Source organism: Cynocephalus volans, chromosome 7 (assembly GCF_027409185.1).
Source record: "Cynocephalus volans isolate mCynVol1 chromosome 7, mCynVol1.pri, whole genome shotgun sequence".
NCBI classification, from domain to species: domain Eukaryota; kingdom Metazoa; phylum Chordata; class Mammalia; order Dermoptera; family Cynocephalidae; genus Cynocephalus; species Cynocephalus volans.
The window spans coordinates 17,005,453-17,027,924 of record NC_084466.1 but is presented as its reverse complement, the minus strand read 5'-3'; the positions used below and the strand labels follow the sequence as shown (position 1 = coordinate 17,027,924).

Sequence of the window (22,472 nt, the reverse complement as noted above, 5' to 3'; positions counted from 1 at the left end):
ATCCTCTGCTCTTCATATAGTGTGCTGCCTTCCCCACAACTAATCAGGAACTTTTTTTTTCTTTCTCTTAACCATTTTCCTCACATCAGTTCCCTTTGATAGAAGCCTTTCTCCTTTTATCCTCCTTAGTGTATCTTCAGGAAGTCACAAATTCACCACACTATTCATAATGCACGAATTCTAAAGCGTGAAATAGTGCCCAGGTAGCAAATACATACCCATCGGTAAAGCAGTAACTATGCAATTAGTACTTAACACACACAAAAACATTGTTTTACCCCACGTAACACATCGCTGATGTACAGAGTGTGTGTTGGGGACGCCAGAGGAAATGGCCCCGAACAAGCTTAATGCCAGATCGAGCAACTTGAACTTCCTCTTGTTCAAGTTCTTATCTCTCTTGCATTTATTTCCTCTGGTGAGCACAAGATGCAAGAGCCGTTCCTAACAGTCCTCTCCTTCTTTCTTACAGTTGAAGTTGGCTGCACTCTCAACAGCCTCTTGCCCTCCTCAGCCACTGTGGCTCCCTGGTCTCTTCTTCACAGAATCTTCCAGAATCGTTTTGGGGGGCACGCTGGTTTGCTGGTCGGGGGTTCCCAAGTTTCCAAGCCATTGCTACTTACCTCCGTAGGTCAATTACGCACTTCTCTCTGGTTGTTCCTGAAATGAGTTAACCTCCATAAGATCACGCCACTGAACTGGGTTCCAGCTCCTCCTGACCGCTTCTTGCTTACTCTTCAGGTCAGTCAGTATGGGCGGCGGTGTTTACTGCATCATTCCGAGACCTCAATTCTAGGCGCCTTAAAGCTCCCCTCAGACCAGCTGGGCCTACGGCCGGCCTACCCATTCGGGACGCGGCACCTCACCTTCCTCTCCACACACCGTCCCGGAAAACCTCGGATTGCTCAAGTCTTCCTCCTCGCCAACCTAGCGCGCCGGGACCGACCGAAGAGGGATTTCGCGGCCTGCGCATGCGGACTCAGCAGCCGCCACTCAGGCTCACCAGCTGCTTCCCTCAGGCGGCCGGGGCGGTTTGGAGCTCGCTGACAGCTCCACGACCGACGGGCGCAGCCTCGTCCCGTGCTTCCACGTTATCCTATCAGAGGCGGGGCGGGGCGACGGCCTCCGCAGCGTATCAGCGCGAACCACGACCCAGGCGAGCCCCGTAGGAGAGCGGCCAGGAAGAAGACGATTGGGTGGCGGCGGCGCTAAGGGGCGTGGCGTCGCCCGGGCTCCGCCCACCGCTGCTTTCCTCAGCTCGGAGCCAGCTGCCGCTTAGGCCTGAGTGAGAGCAGACGGCGGGCGGGCGCAGCAGCTGTCTGAGCGCCGGCGCGGGCTGGTGGGTCCCGCACCCTTCCTCGTCCTAACTCTCCGCGCCTCCGGACATGGTGGCCCCCGGCTGTGTGACTAGCCGGCTGGGCTCGGTGTTCCCCTTCCTGTTGGTCCTGGTGGACCTGCAGTACGAAGGTGAGTCCTGCCCTGCTCCGGCCCGGGGAGCGGGCTCCCTGGCCAGGCACCCCGGCGCTTGCCCGTCTGCGACAGGGCGAGAGTCTCGGGGCGGCTCGGACGGTGGGGCGGGAGCCAGGAGACACCGTGGCCCGGCCTGGGCCCGAGCCCGCGCCTGGGCGGGGGCTGGCGCCCGGTTCCGGGTTCGTCCAGGGAAGAAGTGAGGGGACCGGCGGGCCGCGGGGCCGGGACAGCGGGTCTGGAGTGAGAGCGGGGCCGCGGGGGTGCGAGGAGGCGGGGACACCGGGCAGAGACTTCGGGAGCGTCCTGGGACGCGGAGCCTTGGGCAGCCGTCTGTCCCGGCCTCGCTTGGGACCCTGGCTTGGCGTCTGGGGACACTGTTGGTCAGTGGTGCTGGGAGGAGGCGGTAGAGGTGGCCAAAGGGGACGCTTCTCTGTCTCTGGAGTTCCTGGGCAGGGAAGGGGTGCGGGGTTATGTCCGGCTGCGTGAAGGGGACAGTGTCGAGTGTGGAAAAAGTGAGTAGCCGTCACGTTACGATACACTGTGTCGGTGTGGAATTTGTTAGGTTGCTGCTTTACGGAGCCGGTGTTGGAATTCAAGCTCGCGGAGGGCAGGGCACCAAGTTTGTGGTTTTACAACTCCCAGGCTAGTCATTCCACTTAGAGCTGGCTTTACTTCCCCGAGGTCTCTGAAATAGGTCCCTTTAAAAAGATACTGAGTGTTTAAATTTCACTTCAGTCCTACAGACTGGAATGTTGGCTACTTCAACAGAACAGTGAAAATAGAGGGTTGTCCCACCTTAGGTGTCAGCGGGGAGGAGGAGTAAAAAAGCTGAAAGTGCCAACTTGACGAGTACGCCTAGCTTGGTTAGTGTGCGAAATATTCGAGTATGGTGACATATCACATGCATTGATCTATTTTCATTCCCATAAAAACAGCTAGTTGTCAAGAAGGTCTGATTAAACATTTGAATATTCCATTCAGAATGAGTGAGGATCTGAAGTTGGGAATTGTTATGGTGAAATCCTCAACTTTTTATTTGTTTAAAGTAATACGCTCCAGTTTTTAGGTCTCATTCACGGCAGTGGGTTTTTGTGGGGGGTTTTTTGTTGTTGTTCCCCTGGTAACCATATTTTTTTGAACTCAAAATCAGAACATGTAGAGTGACAACACCGGGACAAAGAATTTGACAGTGAGGCGGCCCCAGAAAATCTAGGGAATTGGAATTTGAAGTCCTGGACCACTTTAATATGGTTCATACATTCCAGTTCTCTTGCATTTTCTAAAGCTTAATCTCTGTGCGCGCCCCCCCCCCCCCATTCCGGTAGTATTTATGTCCGATTATCATTAATAATTTATTTTGAACTCTTAAGAGAAAGTTGCCTATGTTCTGTTTAATGTCATTTTTTTTTAAAGCTACAGAGGTGTGCATTTTTGTATGATTTGCTTTTTCCACTAGCTTGTGGAGCACCTTTTTTGAATTGCTGTTCTGTGTATGATTCTGTAGGACTCTTAACACATTTCCCTCCTGTGGTATTTTCCATAAGAAAACTCATAAGAGAGCTTTTCTGTGTAGGAAGCACTGGTGACATTTCTCAAAGAGTGCCAGAGTACTATCTTCTTTAGGAACGTTGCGTGTGTAAAGTAGCGGGGATGTTTTGTACAGGTGATAGAGCAGAAAGGAAAGGATCCCTTTCTGCAAACTGTCTCTTATTTATGGAGGTATGTGATATTATTCCTACTTTACAAATTGGGGAACTCAGGCTCCAGGAGTTTAATTAAAGTTCATTTTGTGTTCAGGCTGGAGACAAGTTAATTGGTTGACAGCATCATTGGGGTTCAAGCATTCAAAAGAGGTGGAAGCTGGGAAAAATTAGCATTTTTTTGTTAGCCACCAGTAGTAATTAACAGGAAGGTGATTTTCTGGTAGGTTTAATATAATGATTCTCAAACTTGAGTGTGCATCAGAATCTCTCATGGAGGGCTTTTTAAAACAGGATGCTGGGCCCCACTTCTAGAGCTTCTGATTTAGAAGGTCTTGATGGGGCCTGAAATTTTGCCCCTTTTCTGAAAAGATTCCAGGTGACCACACTTTGAGAACCACTGGTGTGGAGTTAAATTAGGAGTTAATAAAGGAGTTAAATTAGGTGTCTGCTATGTAGTAGACACTAGATTTGGTGATGGGGATGTAAAGGTAAGAAAGAACCTCTGACTTGAATTGGCAAACTGTTAGCTCCTGTTTTCCCAAATAAGTTCTGTGTCTGTGTTCACTAACCTCATAGTTCCCTGGGAGGCCTTCAATTCAGATGGTGCCACTGCTAGAATGGGTGTGAGAAGAGTAAATGTGAAGCAAAGAGTTGCATAAAATGGAGAGTGTTACTGATGATTAGCTTAGATGGCCTAGTTTCTTAATATTTTAAAATATTCATCTTTGTTTTGTTCTAGATTCTCTGTTAATTGTAATTCAGAGAAGGGAAGCATGTATCGTAATTGAAAGGTTGAAAGGCACCCCTCTCAAAGGCCTTTGAAAGAGGGAAGTCCAAAGCATTAGATTAGAAACAGAATTTTTGGAGTAGAAAGAAAACTTTAGTAGTATCTACTTTAGTGTTCTCATGTTACTGATAAGGAAGTTATTTCAATTCTTTACTAATGGTTTGTTCTTTTCAGTGACTTGAGTAGGGACACAGCCTGGAAACCAAACCTTTTTTTCCTGTTATCATAGTTTTCTCTTTTCTTCCTTAACATGGTATCTGGACCCAATTTTTCCTTATTTCAGTAAACTGAATTGATTAAACTATATATTTTGGCTATAGGGAAAAGAATGGTCGCAAATCTATATGTATAAAAGATGGTGATAACTTGTATTTGAATCTAACCTATGAAAAGTATGTTTTATCTTCTCTGGGATTTCTTTGACATTATTTAAGTGTGGAAAGAATAAGTAAAGTAGCAGAGATGAATGACTTTAAGTAATTTACATAAATTAAGTATTTTAGCAGATGGTCACATAGTTTGTAGAATTATTTTAAATTCTTTAATAAGATAGGCTGTAATAAGCAGTAGTGTCAAAGTTCCAATTCACTTAACTAGTTGACATTTGCTGAGGGAGTGCCTAGAAATGCAGTAGTTTTTATTTGGTGGGACAGGGGAGAATTGTTTTGAGATGAGATGCCCTGTACTAATTAGGTTTTATTTTCCCATATGAAGTTAATTAATTGTGGTCAAATTTAATTTCCATTGCCATGGTCTCCTCTGGTTAATGTCCAGGAATTAATCTTTGTTTATATGGAAATATCATGGGAACCTAGTCACCTACTCTTCCAAACTCGAACATTTCAACCATAGATTTATTTTTCTTTTTGTACCCTATTTTTTAAAAAAATTTTAATTATTTATTTTTTTGGCTGCTGGCCAGTAAAGGGATCCAAACCCTTGACCTTGGTGTTATCAGCTCTAACCAACTGAGCCAACTGGCCAGCCCTCTTTCCATATCTTCAGAAAGCTGCTTTAAAAAAAATTTTAAATAAAAAATTAAAAAAAAAAATTGGTGAGTTTATGTAGTTTATAAGACATATATTTGTGAAGCACCCATGTCCTCTTTCCCTCCTTTCTCAGTTTAGATTTAGTGCTCTATCATTGTAGTCACTTCGTTGCAAATACCGTTTAATTTCCCTGCTCCTGTATACTTTTGTTTTACTTACCTTGCAAAACACAACACCGATTAAATTCAATTTTGTCAACTTGTTTGTTGTCCCTTAGAGCTGAACACAGATGGAGAAAAATGGAGACGACCTTGCTGATTAGTCTCATTTTAAGGGAACAATCTCAATCTCAAATGCTGATAACATTTCTGCAGTTACCTAGTATGTCTGTTCTTGAAAATCAGTGTTTCACACCTTTTCCTCTTTCCTTAAACCTCCACTTCAAACTCCTCTTTTCTCTCTTCCCTTATCTTATTTTTTTTTTTTATACCTTGTCTTAGAGAAAATGAAAGTCATCACAGGGCAACTTCGTCTTCTTTCTACCATGAAATTCACTAATCTACGTACATCAGTACCTGCTCCGCTACCTTTTGTTATATTAAAATGTATAAAACATCTCTATTCCCAACTAAATCCAATCTCTATACTTATACCCTGGATTACATTTCCTCCCACCTTCTGAAAGCGTTGCTCTTATGATTGTCTTAGTCTGTTTTTGCTGTTGTAACAAAATATCAGACTGGATAATTTATAAACAGAAATTTACTTCACATAGTTCTGGAGGCTGGGAAGTCCATCCACGATCAAGGCACTAGCTTTTGTTGTCTGGTGAAAGAGGGCCTTCTTGGTGTATCCTCGCATGGCAGAAGGTGGCAGGGCAAAGAGGACAAAAAGGACCTAGCTTGTTCCCTTCAGCCCCTTTATACGGCACAAATCCATTCTTGAGGGAAGCCCTCATGACTTAATCATTTCCTGAAAGGCCGCACCTTTTAATACCAACACAGTGGGGATTAAGTTTCAACACATGAATTTTGGGAGACATTCAGATCATGGCCAGTTATTTCTCTTCTGTGTCATCACTTCCTTCCTCTCTGCTGGATCGTTGCCATCAGCACTCCAACATGCTGAAGCATTTCTATCTTAAACTGTTCTCTGATGTCAATTGTCCTTGCAGCTACTGAACTGTGTTTTTGCTTCTCTTGACAGCAGAACTCTAAAGAGTTGTTGGTATTCTCTATTTCTATTTCTCTATCTTCTGTTCTTTCCCCAACATATTACTATTCTAGTACCTTAAAGTCTTATGTATCTGACTCCTGTTTACTTCTCCAACCTCTTTTCATCTTAATCTTCCCCTCCATCACCAGGTTCCTACTGCATTGACTTCTTTTACTTCCATATGCCAAGCACATTTCTGAGTGAAGGTCTTTATTCTTGCTATTGCCATGGTCTGGAAAGTTCTTCCCTGGCATTGTCAAAGGAGCATTCATGATTCAGAGAAGCCTTCTTGACATGCTATGTGCAAAGTACTCTCTCCTTCAGTTAATACTCTCCCTTTACCTACTTGTATTTTCTTCATAAAACATAACACCATCTGAATTACCTCATTTATTTTTCTTGTCTATTTCCTTTAGAAAATAAGCTTTATGAAAAGGGCCTTTGTCTCTGTACCTAAATCATGTTGACATGAAGTAGATATGCAATAATTTTTTTTAAATGGATGAGTGAAATCGAATCTTTGAGCTCTTTTTTTTGCGTGGGTTTATTTTCTAAGTTGGAATTCCTTGAGCGAGGAGTCCCATCACAACATTTATACCTTCATATTAATTGAAGCATAATGTCCATTGAAATTGAGACATAATGTCCATTGAAATTGAGCAAACCTGGTGCTATGGTTTGAATGTTGGTGTCTCCCCCAAGATTCATGTGTTGGAACCTAACATCCAATATGATAGTATTAAGAGGTGGGGCCTTTGGGGAGTGATTAAGCCATGAGGATCCCCCTCATGAATAGGATTAGTGCCTTTATAAAATAGGCTCCATCAAGCTCTCTTACCTCTTCTGCCATGGGAGGACACAGCAGCAAGTTGCCATTTATGAAACAGAGAGTAAACCTTCACCAGACACCAAATCTGCTTGTGCCTTTGTCTTGGACTTCCCAGCCTTCAGAAATGTGAACAACACATTTCTATTGTTTACGAATTATCCAGTCTAAGGTATTTTGTTACAGCAGCCTAAGTGGACTAAGATACCTGGTTACAATAGATTTTATTTTCCTAGTTCACTTAGGAAGATTTTGGTGCAGACATTGTTCACTGTACTATATAATTACTCAGCCCTTTAGTTGGCTGTATAAACTACTTTTTTGTTTTTTTAGAAAAGCATAACCAAAATATATTTTAAAGCAAATATTTTTATACAACACTGTTATAAGTCATCACAAATATTTTTTCCCTTCCATGCTTTTTTTTTTTTAATCATTATTCAATGCAGTTGATTTTTATGGCCCTAGACTAAACCACTTTTTGGGTCAAGAGAGAGATGCTTACAAGGTCTAAGGTCTCCAGCTTAGGGTATTTTTTATTGAAACTGTAGTCACTGGTCCTTGCTTGCCTATGAAATTGCTAAGATACTGAACTTCCTGCCGTATCTTTCTATGGCTTGATTCCTCTGTCTTCTGTGTTTCTGCTATGAGACTTCATCCAGACTCATTCCCACCTTGTTAGGTTCTTGGAATCTGCCCTGTGTTTTTTTGTAGAGTGATCTTGGGGTTTTTCTCATTCCTCACATTCTAAGTGATCCAACCTGAATAACCACCTCTGGACTTGCTACCTGGCCTGGGTCTGTCACCTAGCTTTCGTGTGAATGTTAGTATATTTGACCACCAGTTCTTGCCTTCTTTAGTCTGGTTCTTCTAGTCTTGATTGTGACTCTCACCAAATCATACTTTTAACCCCTCACCTTTAAGTTTCTTAAAATTATTTATTTTCTGCTTTCCAAAATATAACAGATTCTAATGCTAACAACTTCAATGAAAGACATAGTTAGTTACTCTTTTTCCTGCCCTTCCTGTTCATTTTGCTGACCTATGATCGATGCTTGTCTGAGGAAAAACCTATTGTATAATGCTGATTAGGAAATTGCATGATGTTTAGTTTCCTTATTTCTCAGAAAATAATGTTTATAAACCATGTGGCAAAGGAATAAAAATTATCTATGGCTCAAAATAGAGTTGATGAATTGCAAAAACAGTCAACAATTTGCAAATAATTTTTGGTTTTCAGGTATTAGTGTGTTTATGAATCATTGGTCATATCAGTTTGATTTGATCATTGTTTTGTATTTTAGATTCTATTATTCTGATGAGTTATACTACATTTAAGTAAGAAGGCAAATAGTTAATAGTTAATAATAGCATAATAATAGTTATTCATTCAACAAATATTGAGTGCCTACTGTGTGCAAAGTACTGAATTAGGTGATATAAAGAGGAAAACACAATTCCTGCTCTTAACTTGCTTTTGATCAGTGTTGGAGGGTCGGGGTTGTGAGAGGCAGGCAAACTGTGATGAAGGCAATGTATTAAGTTGGTGATATTGCAAAGTGAGGTCCTGTACTTGGGAGTGTGGGGATGCAAAGTACAGTAGGATTATAGAGGAACTTTTTAACCCACTCTCATTGAAATGTTTATTAAAAGTTACAAAGGAGCCAGCATTTGACAGCAGAATGTTGATTTATGAGTAGGAATTTTTTATGTGGGCAAGTGGGGAAGGCCATTTCGTGGAACAGCAAATGCAAAGGGATGAGGTATAAGAACACAGCACTTACGTTCAGGGAAGGACAGCCAGTTTATTTTGTTATAGGAGCATAAAGTGATGAGGCTGAACACTCATCATGAGACCTGATCCTGAATGGTGTTGCTTGCCTTTATAGCTAAAGAGATTTAGATTGAATCTAGCCAGAGATGTGAAAACTGCAGAATTTTTAGTAGGAATGCATTTTGGAAGGATTGCTCTCGCAGCAGAATGGGGGCTGGAAAATATATTCGATAAAATTGTAACATAATAAATATCTGAGTTTTATTCTGAAGGGACAAAGAAATGCTGGATACCTACCTCTTTTAATCCTAGAAGGCAAGAGAAATTTAGTTTGAATAATAACTCAACCTCTGGGGTGAAAGTATGACATGACTTGACATAGCAGTTCAAAGAATGTTGCAAATGCATTCTTGGCTCCCACTGGACTTCAGGTTCAACCTGTGAGGTTGGAAACGATTTTGGCTAAAATGTCACATTAAATGATGGGTTGAGTGAGTGAAGCATGTGAGGCTTAGTAACTGGAAAGCTTAGTCTGGTTTACATGGGGAAAAGGTTTGTTTTAAAAAAGTCTGGTTTACGTCGTGTACTGTACTGAAAAGAAAGCTGAGCTTTGGAAGTAGATCTTGTTTTGACAGGTATTGTGAGTCCTTGGGCAGAATGGGTAACTTCTTTGAGCCTCAGTTTCCTCAGCTATAAAAGTCTGAAAGATGGTTACTTTCTACAGTTGTGAAAATTAAGCGAAACAAGGACAGAAGTATTCAGCACATAGTAGGTTCTTAATTCTTTGTGTTACATCTTTCCTGTCAAACATTTTCAGGGGGGGATAAGGAAATTATTTTCCTTTTTTTGACTAATGGTTTATCTCATACCTGACTTTCTTCCCTCCTCAAGCAATCCTTGATTAAGTACATTTATCTGATTGTTCCTTTGAGAACATGTAATAGGGGGATGTTTGAAGACTTCATGCTGTTTCAAAGACTTCCACCTTTCCCTGAGTTTTGAGAACATACAGATAACCCATCAACATGTCTCTGTAGTTGTACCTACCGTCACATCAATGTTCCAGTTTGGAACCTAAAGGCTGGGTCGTTCCATAGCCCACACACAGCACTTTCACTGTTCTTGTTTGATCCTTAGTTCATTCTTAAGTATAACTTTGCCATGATTTCTGTGTACATCTTTCTCTTTAAATGAGTGATGCACAATCTTTTTTATTTTATGTTAGGAACTATAAATGTTAATGGGTGTATAGTTTATATTAGAAATTATCTTTTAGGGCCGGCCCCGTGGCGCACTTGGGAGAGTGCGGGTCTGGGAGTGCAGCGACGCTCCCGCCGCGGGTTCGGATCCTATATAGGAATGTCCGGTGCACTCACTGGCTGAGTGCCGGTCACGAAAAAGACAAGAAAAAAAAGAAATTATCTTTTAAAAAATCAGAATGCACTATCTGTACCTTATTTCCTCACCTCTAAACCCTTAAGGAATTTAAAATAAAAATATTATGGAAATTTTCAGACATTCACAAAAGTTGTGAATGATATAATAACCTCCATGCATTTATCTCCCAGCTTCAACAACTACCAACTCATGACTGATATTATTTCATCTGTACCCACTGATTATTTTGAAACACATATCAGACATCCTGTCATTTCATTTATATTTTACTACCTATAAAAGATAAAGACTTAAGTTTTAAAATCTGTATTAGTTATATGCTCTGCAGTATCCGATTGTAATGTTATATCTTTGAACTATAGTTTAACAAAAATGTTTGGGGCAGTTATTTTGCTTTTTTCCCCTGACTTAATTGGCTACAAAATTGTAAAATGTGATAGATCTATAGTGTTTCAAAATATTCCTTAAAAAAAGTTTTCAACTGCAAGTGATCATTTTATCAGCAATATTTTAAATCAAGACTCATTTCTCAGTCTATTTTGTTAAATTTTAAAAAGTGTAAGTAATGTGTGAATACGTTCTTGCTGGAAAAAGTTAACTGATACAGTAATACATATTACATCGTAAAGTGCACACGAAATCAGAATGTATATACTGCAGTGCAACTTGCTATTCTTAGTTCACATCACCACAGTTCTTTCCATTCTTGACTGCCTCCAATCCACACTGTAGCCAAAGCGATCTTTTTAAAATGTAAATCAGATCTTCAGTTCCTTGCTAAAACCCACTCTAATGGCTTCCTTTTGTACTTGGAAGAAAATCTGCATTTCTTACTGTGACCTGCAAGGCCTAATGTGATCTGTATTGCCTGTGTCCTCTATTCTCTCTCTTGCTTACTGTGCTGGAGTCTTCTTTAGATTCCATGAAGTTGAGGTTGGTTATGTTCTCCCTGCTTGGACATGATTTTGGCATGCTGGAGGCTTTCTGTAATTCAGGATCCCCTACCCACTCCCCTTGTTATTTATGTTTTAACCCAAACATTATCTTCTCAGGGAGTCTTTTTTGACCCGTTTATCTACATTAAGTACTCCTCCTTTCCTCAGGCTGTCCATCACCTTAGCTTCATGACACTTAAGAAATGATGTTGCTTATATCTTGTTCTCCACTGCATCTCCATTGTTAGAGCCTTGAGTGCATACATTCATGGTTCATGGTCTGTTTTTTATGGATGTTGCATCCTTTTGAATCTGTAAGAATATCAGTTATCTTCATTTTTAGGTTTTTTAATCTCTTTGGTCCAAGATGGTTGTTAGGATGAGAACTCTCTAAAAGTTTTTCAAGTCTAGAAGTTCTTTTTCAATTCAGAGGATCCATCAGTTGGCCATTAATGAATAGGATCTTCAATATTAGTGTATTTATTCTAATGTCAACTTAATTCAGTAAGCTTTTTCATGGAAAGATCTGGAAGTAATTTTCTAGGCTTAGAATAAATTTTTACCATGTGGATGCAAGTGGAGTTCCCAAAACAGTTGCAGAAGATGCAGCCCCCGTGATCCAAAAAGTTCACTACTAGAATTAGACTAATAAAGCAAAGGCCTTTATTGCTACAGGTAGTGATTATGGTGTTTATGATAACAGTATCTCCGGTCTCACTTGGAAAGGTGGAGTCCCTCCAGTCACAGGCTTGTTAATCTGGGACACTGGGCAGCCACTAATGGAATGAGAGTTTCCCAGCACTAACCAAGCAAGGAAGGATGAGATAAGTGCCCTTATGGGCTAGGACCTCTTATTGAGACAAACTGTCCTGAGAGCTGGCATAGTTGGACAAAGAGAATGTTTGTCGTCACTTTGTCTCAGGCTGTCTCAGGCTCCTAGCCTATTCAGCTGGTTGTCTGATGTAAGCTGAACTTGCACCCACTGGCTGGCAGAGCCTAGAGAGAATATTCTTACTGGTCACAAAGCCCAGATCTCAGGACATAAAACAAGATGAAAGGAGAACATCTTCTGGTTATTTTTATTGGGGACCCACAGCAAAGTTCATCTAAACAAGCTCTGGTCTGGTGAGAACCATGAACTCACCAATCTTTGAGGCTGGCTTAAATAACATTTACCATGCTAGGGAAACTCTGGAATCTCAGCCTTATTGAAAATAAGCCATTGTTGACTCCAGGTTTCAGTCAGCCTACCAAGTAAATTGTTAGAATCACTGTCAGCTGTGTGAATTAACACATTCAATGTGGGATTTCTAGTATAGGAGTAAGCAAACCTTTTTTGTAAAGGGTCAGTGTATTAGTCTGTTTCTCTTATAACAAAATACCTAGAACTGGGTAATTTGTAAGAAAACAAAATTTATTGCTTATAGTTTTGGAGGCTGGGAAGTCCAAAGTCCAAGGAACACATATGGTGAGGGTCTTCTTTGGTGGTGGCTTTATAGCAATGCAGGGGTCTCATGTGGCAGAAAGTGGTAGGGCAGAGAGAGAGAGACTCTCATGTGCTCTCCCTTTAAAGCCCTCAAAACCATACCTCTGACTACCATTATTAATCCATTCACTACAGCAAGGTTTTACAATCTAGTCACCTCTTCAAGAACCCCACCTTTTGATTATCACAATAGGATTTCCCACCCTAAACAGTTACAGTGAGAATTAAGCTTTTAATACTTGAACTTTGGGGGACAGAATTCAGTCATTGCACAGCAGTCAGGTAGTAAATATTTTGGGTTTTGTGGGCCATATGGGTTTTGTCACAGCTCTACTGATGTAGCATAAAAGCAGCCATAGAAAATATGGCCCATTCATTAATGGGCATGACTGTGTTCTAGTAAACCTTTATTTATGAAAACAGTTTGCTGTTCTCTGCTTTAGTAAATGAGCACATATCAATGAATTAGACCTGATGTAATTAGACCTCCTTGGTCTAGCACTTTTAGAATTCATTCCCATATATGTTCTGTGGGGTTCTGATGGTTTATCAATAAAGTCTTGCAATTCTTTTGATGTTAAAAAGAATTTTTTGGGGGGGAGTCATAGTATATACCTGTGTCTCTGGAGCCTGCTGAGAGTCGACATGGGTTAGTGACAATGGGAGTGGTTAGGGTGGGTCTTCAGAATGATGAGCATCCCTTTATAAGGCATCTGCCCTAGGTAAGATTGTCGAATGGTTTTTAAGCACTGGAAAGCTAGTCTCCTCAGATGGGAGAAAGCAAGCTACTTCTGGTCTTTTGGTAAGGTCAGCCCAGAAGGATTTGGGGATTCAAATTGGACCATTTAATCTTGGTCAGAATAAATGTTAACATTCCACATTTAAGGATCACCTTCTTTACTAGTCTATGCTGTAACTTTCGCAGGAGAAACTTGGTGAGACAGCAAATTCAACTATTGTTTTAATTAAGCAACCCTTATTATTTTATGTTTGATTTTCAGCTAAATGAGCTCTGGCTATAAGAAATAAGAGATTGTTTTAGAGCTGTCATGGAAGCTCTCAGACCATGGCTTGAGCTGAGAGTTATATCAGAGCTTGTTATTTTCTCTCTGTAGGTGCTCTAGTGCCCTCTAAAGAATCCACCCCACATCACAGTCCTTATTTTCATCATTTCTGCCATTGTAGTCAAGTGCAGCAGCACTTAGCCTTCCAAAACATGTGCCTCGGTTGGCAGCACTTCATGACAGTCAACACAAGTGATAGCTTAATTTGATTCCAGTACCTACTATGGATTACTAGTATCTCATTTCCCATTGGCAGGAAGCTCAGCACTGCACTCAAACTCAAGGGGATGACCAAACCAATCCTCAAATCCCATCTTTGTGGGTCCGTCTCGTGGGACCACTCCTAATACCAATTGTTTATCAGTCTGGGTCCATTCAGGAGACAAACGACAAAGTAATTTTTAAAAGAGAAGTTTAATGGAAAGAATTGTTCAGTTATGGTAGGAGAGTAAAGATGTGAGGAGAACTCTAAAGGGTATTCTAGGGCTGAGAGATAGTTCCAAGGAAGGGCTAATTTGGAAGGGGGGCTGAAGTTCAGACCTCATTGGAGAAGGTATAGTTGCAGCCCATGTTTGCTGGTGGAGAAGTTTGCTGAGTTGGTGTGGCCAGAAACATTATTATATGGTGTATGACTATACCTAGAACAGTGCATTGTAGGTACTCAGTAAATACTTGGCTATTAATAGCAGACTATATGATATTCATTAAGGTGAGATTCTAGCTTAACAAAACAGAAAATGGTTCTGGGGTAAGCAAAGGCTGGTTGGCTTATGTGCATGGAGAGTTGGGGTGCTGCCTTGTGAGTGAAACCTGCAGTGTGTGTTGTCCTCATTGGGAAGTGGTGCCTGGGCTGAGGCTGCCAGCTTGCTGAGGGTCCTGGACCCCTGGACATATGGCTAGAGCAGAGCACTGGATGTCCTCTCCACATATACCATGCAGCAGGATGTTCTCCCTGTGACAGACCGTACAATAGGAACCAGAAGAAAAGTAAAACACATCAAGCAGAACAAGGAGGTGTCCTTCCTGCCACGTCCCTTCAGTATCCTTTATTGACAAGGTATAACATTGTGTTCACTGTAAAGAAGAAGTGCTTAAAAACTCCAGTCCATTATTGCAGTGCAGGTACTGAGGGTGAATTCAGAATTGAGGTATAGTACATTAATAATTGGTCCAGTTAGTGAGATCATGTTATTCTACTCATAATTCCTTAATAGCTCCCTATTTTAACAAGAGTAAAACCCAGAGCCATGCATAATTAGGACCTCTACTTCTTTGACCTTATACTTCTGTCTCCTTGGCTCTGCTGCAGCCATCCAGACCTCCTTGTTGTTTCTGAACATATCTTCATGCTCCTCACTGAGGGCCCTTGGACTAGCTGGTCCTTCTTCCTGGGAGCTCTTTTCCTAGTCGTCTGCATGGTGAGTTCATCACTTCCTTCAAGTCTTGCTCAGATGTTAGCTTCTCAAGGAGGCCTGCCCTTGACCCCCTTATTATTACTGTAAGCCCCTTGCAGTCCTGACCCACCCATATGGCTCAGCTTTTTCCACAATACTTTTTACCTAACATACTGTGTAATTTACCTACTTATGTCTTTCTTCTTCCACTGTAATGTCAGGTACTGAGAGTGAGTGAGGGGCAGGGGTTTTGTCTATTGCTGACTTATCCCAGATACAGTCATGCATTGCTTAAAGACGGGAATATGTTCTGAGAAATGAGTCTTCAGGTGATTTTGTTTTTGTGTGAGCATCATAGAGTGTACATACACAAACCTGGATGGTATATAGCCTACCACACACGCAGGCTGTATGGTAAAGCAATTATAATCTTATGGGATGACTGTGCTACATGTGATCCTTCATTGACTGAAACATTGTTATATAGTGCATGACCATGCCTAGAACAGCGTATTGTAGATACTAAATAAGTGCTTGACTAATTCATTAAGGTGAGATTCTAGCTTAACAAAGCAACATTTTGTTTTCTAGAATTAAATCTTGGTTTGTGAAAAGTTAACTGATTTTTTTTTTATTTGTTTTTAGGTGCTGATTGTGGAGTAAATGCAGATGTTGAGAAACATCTTGAATTGGGCAAGAAATTACTTGCAGCTGGACAGCTAGCTGATGCCTTATCTCAGTTTCATGCTGCAGTAGGTTTGTATCTTGGAACCAAACCAAACTCAACAGCTCTCTTGGGAATTCCAATTAATAGCCCTCTTTTTTAAATTTAATTTTCTTAAATTTTATTTATATTATGTTTATTGGTGACAGAAAAACTGGAGAAATGAGTAACGTTGCCATCTTAAGGAACTGAAAAAGAGAAAAAAAGAGAAGAACTGGTTAAACATGATTTTTTTTTAAGTTTATTTGTTAATTTTTTTTTTTTTTTTAACATTCTAAGATATTGTTGTGAGGCAGTTCGGGAGGAAAGGGATGGGGAAGGGGAATGAAATAGGGTGGGAGAAGGAGGAAGAAGGGTGGGCATGGTTGAAGCCTGTGGCACCCCCCTCATTCCTGCAGGGGAGACCCAGGGGCTTCCAGTGTTGGCTCAGTCATTCCTGGGCTGGATGCGCATGTTAGGGGTGTGTGGCTGAAGCCCTTGGCCTCCCACTGCCCTGGCTTGGGAGACGAAAGGGCTTCTAGTAGTGGCTTGGTGGTCATCGCTGGGCTCATTGCAGATGTCGGGGGCGGTGGTGTGGCTGAAGCCCTCGATCCCCCACTGCCCTGGCTCTGGAGCCTGGGGCGCTTCCTGTGATGGATCGGTCGTTGCTGGGCTAGTTGCAGGTGTTGGGGTGGGGGGCCATGGCCGAGGCCCTCGGCTCCCCTCTGTCCTGGTTCAGGAGCCTGGGTGCTTCTGGCAGTGGCTTGGTGGTCGTCGCTGGGAATAGCCCTCTTTTCTGATAACATTTTAAATAAACGTTATTTCATGTTTAAATAAAACATTTAAAAATATTTGCAGGATTCTGGGTAAAATAGATTAATAAATGTGTGATATTTGAATGCATATATTTCTAACACAAGAGAATTTTCCAGATAACTGTTGCTTGTTATTACTGTAAGTACCAAGAATAATTCAGGATAATTTTCACAGAAAACTTTTCTCAATGTATTATATAGTTTTCTGTCTTCTTAAATAGATTTCACTGAATGCAGTTTAATTTTCTTGACGACTTGGGTTATCAATATGATGATTACTTTGATGCCCTTGGGAGATCCTGCATTTTATTGCCTCTTCAGTATTGGTCAAACTCCAACTGCCTCTTATGCTATTACTTCTTACTGTTTACTTGTGTCTGTCTGTAGTATCAACTACCATTGCAGCTTTAATCTATTAGGACTGTGAGAAGTGAGATAATCAGAATCCATAGGCTCTAAGTAAGGGCTTAACTGGTTTTCTTATGAATTACTGCATGAACTTTTGTGCAAGGACTGTTTGACATTGACTTTCCTTAGAGCTATTTTTTATTATACATACTCTCCTTTATTTGGGGTGGTTCAGAGTAACCAGCCAACAATTTGACAGGTAAGAGGTGGTGTACTTTTAATAAGATACAGTTGTGCTGACAGAAGAATTATCTATCATTCTATTGTTGTAATTTACTATATAAACAAAATGTAGTTAGGTTTTGGTTTGGCAATATTTTTCTATATGCTTTTTCTTAAACTTAGATTTTTATTACTGATGTTATTAGCTCTCTGGAATAATAGGAAACATAGATTTTAGTCTTGGCTTTCCCACTTGATAATCCTATGACATTGGTCCAAGTATATAAGAAAATGTAGGCTTAAAGAAGCTGCCTGCAAATTTCCAGCAGTTTTTACTGTGCCACTGAAAGGAATTTTTGTGAAAACTAAGTGAGAATAATGAATATAAAGAGTTCTTTGAAAATAGGGTACAATCACGCGTGTAAAGTATAAAGAAATAAATCTATTTTTTGTCTTTGAAAATTGAGATTTTTCTAAAAACAGATTTGATATGTTAGCAGGGTTTTCTTAACTATGTGGAGTTTCTATTAGGAAGTTTGCATTTCAGTCATTAACTCACAAGAAGTTAATGAAGTGCTAGTTACTTGGCACAACATTTATACAAGATACTTTTCAGTAAGGGCCATTTACTATATAACCACATCATTACTAAGTCCATGCTTTTTCTGGTGATTCAAACTGTCTTTAGTGCTTCAGCATGGTAATTAAAATTTTTTTCAGTTATTGTCTTAGAAAAAGCATTTCTTAAAACAAAATATTGATTCTTACCTACTACCAGAAAGTATTTGTGGAAGTTTATATCTTCTTCCTATTTTATACTTTATTGTGTTTCACATTTAACAGAAACATCTAGGGCTATGGCATATTGTTAAAGTCATTTTTAAATGACTACTTGTTTTTCTTTAGCTTCACCATTGCAATACAAGACTTCTTGAAATGGCTTTTCCCCCAAATATCCAGTAAAATATTACTGTGTTCACTGAAAGATGTAAATCGGTAAAGCTAAAACATGGTAATTTATTGGTAAAATTCAGTAAAGGGAAAATAGGAAACATTGCTACTGAATTTAGAATTCAAATAACAGTGTTATTTCATTCACTGTGACTTAGCAAGTAGCAGTGATTTGCAGATGGGGTACATCATAATTTCTGAGGAAGACCAGTGTAGTTTGAGAACATTTATCATTTTAGTTTGTATAAAACACTGATTGCTCATAACAAACTATAGAAAATTAAGTTTAAATTGTGTATGATGGGAATATATAGTAGACAGTGATGGGGTGTCACGGTCTTTTGAATCTCTTATGAGATGAGTGTTTATCAGAAAAGAACTGTAGTTGCTATATTTCAGTTGCCTTATTTAGCAAACATCAGATCTTTAGTATGACTGCATTAACTGCTTCAGGTAACTCAGTGAGTGAGTGAGTGCCTCTTACTAACTGTGAGTAACTTGCTAATAGTCCAGGTCTAGTGACTTCTACAATAACAAGTTATGCACTTACTGCTGTAGGTCATAGAGCTTTTAAAATGTAAGCTGATCACTTGTGGTAAAATATCATCTATGTTTTAACACATTGCTTTAAACTGACTACAAAAAATTTTAAATGTTTGAGAGCTGGCCAGTTACTCATTTGGTTAGAGCATGGCGTTATAACATCAAGGTCAAGGGTTCGGATTGGATCCCTGTACTGCCAAACACACACACACACACACACACGTTTTAGAATATTTGTACTTCTCAACTTTTAAGTATGGTGATATATTTCTTTAACTTCTCCCATAATTAGAAAATTGAGGGCTGGCCCATGGCTCACCTGGGAGAGTGTCGCGCTGATAACACCAAGGCCAAGGGTTCGGATCTCTATATAGGGATAGCTGGTTAGCTCACTTGGGAGAGTGTGGTGCTGACAACAAGTCAAGGGTTAAGATCCTCTTACTGGTCTTCTTTAAAAAAAAAAAAAAAAAATCGATGTTAAAATTTGTGATAGACATTGGTTACTAGCATTGTATCAGATCATTTTTTATTATAATGCCACAGTTGACATTATTTATGGTTGTGACTCCCTGTCATACATTTTCATTTTTGAAAAATTATTTGGTATGTTTTGAAAATTACTTGAGCACGGTATTTTTTTATTACGTTTTTACATAATAAAAGCTTCACATATTAAAACTCAATAGCAACATAATTGTTTCCATACTGGACAGATCTATTGGTGGATTTGATTTAAAAAAAGTTTATCTGGCATATAAATGTTTTTTGGGGAGTTTTAAGATGTGGAACTGATTGGGAAATATTTTTGATCTATTGGAAATAGTGTGATTTAAGGAAGAGGTAGGTATCACTTTTCAGATAGTCTTCTGATACAGTTGTGTCTATTTCAATGTCATGAAGTAGTCAGACACAAGTTTTGTTTAGGTTTAATATTAGAGAAAACTGCTGTGCAGGTGTGAAGCATGCCCTGCCTGTCATTTCTGCAGCATGGTCTTATGGGGATAATGAATTCTAGGGTCTGAAATAATTTCTTTGATAGACCTTACAGAGTGTCTTAGGTACATATGGCATGAATGCATGTCCCACTCACATGGTAGATTAAATGGTGGGCCTGTCTGAAATGATAAGTTTCTCCATTAGCTTGGTAAGAAAACCAGTACTACACTTACATAGTTTTTGCTCAGTTAAAAAACAAAAGCCATATCTACATATGTCACTTAAACATATCATGATGCTTTCTCATCACCTTTGAGCCTCCCTGTTGATGTGGGGACCATTACTGTTCATATTTAAATAGAAGGAAACAGTGCTCCAGTGACTTTCCAAAGGTCATATTCCAGTTTAGAGGAATCTGCTAGATGCTCAGTAAATGCTTGAATGAATGATTGAGCAGAGTTGGGTAATCCACGAACAAGAATAAAATTTTCTATATCCAGGCAAGGGTGTTGTTCCCTCTGCCTCTCACTAGTACCATTTACAGCATCATTTGTAATTGGCTTTCTGATGTATTTCCCCAGTCTTATTGTCTTTAGTAAGGCTAATTTTCTTATATTTCAATTGATAGTTTTAGAATTCCTAGTAGACCTTAAGTCTATCTCCCCATGTTCAAATTTCTAATAAACTAGTATAGTGATTTGAATGCTGTAGTTTTAAATGAAATCCATTATTTCCATATGTAGGCTTGTAAATGATTTACATAATGAACTGTATTGTATATTATATTGAATGGATAATCAGGAAAGTGATTATTTTCAAGGGTATCAATTCTTGTAAGAAACTGTGATTTTTCTTAGTCCAATTCTTGTTTCAGTTGCTGCTTCACACACAATTGTGTGGGAATAGACTCTAGTTCTAGGAACTATTGGTATTTTAAGATGAAGAGCCAGGAAGGATATTTTGATTTACCATACAAGTGACCTCATGCCTCTAAGCAAATTGATTCTTGGTTCATATGTTAAACCACTGCCATTTGATTCTCTGAGGATATAGGTAAAAACAAACTCAGTTTCTCCTACTAAACTCTCACAACACAGAATACTTCTGTGACCTCTGCTCACCAAAATGCCTAGGAATTTCTCCCCACCAAGCAACCCTACAGATCTTCAGTAGACACCAACTGAGTATCAATTCAATTCAGTTCTGACTCTGTCTACCTGGAGGTGGTGTCAGATCCCATCCCACAGGTTGAGAGCTCAGTCTCACAAGACTATCTGCCATTTCAGATGCCAATTGCAGCCCCCAGGTTGTTCTGAGAGACTGGCTATAAATCGGGGTTCTCACAACCCTCTTCTGGGTTTGATTAATTTGCTAGATTGGTTTACAGATGTCTGGGAAACACTTACGTTTATCCATCTATTATAAAGGGGATTACAATGGATACAGATGAACAGCCAGATGGAAAAGATGCATGGGGAAAAGCATATGGAGAGGGGCAAGGAATTTCCATGCCCTCTTTGAGTGCCCTCCAGGAATTTCCAGGGGTTCAGCTTTGTGGAAGCTCTTCCCAATCCCGTCCTAATGTTTTTTCTTATGGAGGCTTCATTACATAGGCATGATTGATTACATCAGTGGCCATTGATGATCAACTCAGCCTTCAGCTGTGCTCCCTGGAGGTTGGGGGGTGGGACTGTGGGCTCCAACCCTCTAATCACATAGTCACACAGTTGGTTCCCTAGACAACTAGCCCCCATTCTGAAGCTATTTAGGGGCCCTCACTCACCAGTTATCTAGTTAGAATGCAGGAGACACCCTTATCACTCCTGAGATTACCAGGGTTTTAGATGTCTGTCAGGAAACTGAAGGAAGACTAGATATATACATATTTCACAGTATCACAGATTCCTTATTTTATTTGTTCAGTGTTATAAATTGGTGTTCCAGTCCCATCTCATATCTTAAGAACACCTAAAAACCGAATAGTAAAATTGGTGAAAGTGGATGTCCCAGAAATATTGTATATAGAAATTTTTATGTATGTATAACCAGATATTTAATTAAAAACTATGCCGTATATATCTTTGGAGGTTTTTCTGCATGGATTGGAATGGTCAAGTTTTTTTACAAATAGAAGTCCAATGCAATTTTTACTGAAGTGCCTTCTTCATAAAATGCCCAAAGCTAGCAATAGCATTCTTCTTTACTTGAAAAAACCTTATACAGAGTTAAAAATAAGCCACACATGTTTTTGAAAATGTTATTGCTGATTTTATGTGGGATTGTTACTGGAAGCCAGGCTCGGCTTGCCCTCTCCACTAAACAAATGACTTCAAAGTCCAAAAGTTGGCGCAAGGATTGGAAAGTTTATTCAGAAAATCGGCATCTGGGGGATGACCAGGCTGAAATCATCCCGCCTTCTGATGCCTGTTCTGGGGTTTATAAAGGGGAAGAGGCAGGAAGGTGAGGTGAGGGATTTGTCCTGCAGGAAAAGGAGGAGGCTGGTCATGGGATTAGCAGAGGGTCTGAGTCAGATGTCTGGGTCCCACGATGGACTGGGTGCTTTGGCATCATGGAGTCTGCAGTTGGTGGACTGGTCAGCTTCAAACCCTTGATGTTATTTTAGGGGTCAGAGTCCTTATCTTCTAGGGAGAGCTCAAAGACAATAACCTTAGTCAAGCATCTCTGGAACATAAAATACCTGACTCGTACCTCTAACTAATGTGGATGCAGTTCTCCTTTAAGCAAGAAGGTGAGTTAATAATCAGCTAGGGTGCCTTGTCTTTCTCTTGGATTTCCTCTGTTTGCGGTTGATTAGGGAGGTAAGGAAAATAAGACAACTTAGTTTCAATTTCTTATTTTAAGCATGCAACATCTAAAGTAAATCAACATAAGAGGGTGTAATAGATAAAAAGA

The 22,472-nt window shown here is 40.1% G+C and overlaps 1 protein-coding gene across 1 annotated transcript in view; it reads left to right on the top strand.

Moving 5' to 3' along the window:
- The first annotated feature begins 1,294 nt into the window (after positions 1-1,294).
- DNAJC3 (DnaJ heat shock protein family (Hsp40) member C3) overlaps positions 1,295-22,472 on the top strand; it is a 73,817-nt gene continuing 52,639 nt past the window's right edge. The window contains exons 1-2 of the mRNA XM_063102989.1: positions 1,295-1,467; positions 15,687-15,797. Of these exons, the coding sequence (XP_062959059.1) occupies positions 1,386-1,467; positions 15,687-15,797 (193 nt within the window). The 5' untranslated portion in view covers positions 1,295-1,385. The remainder of the gene's footprint in view (positions 1,468-15,686; positions 15,798-22,472) is intronic.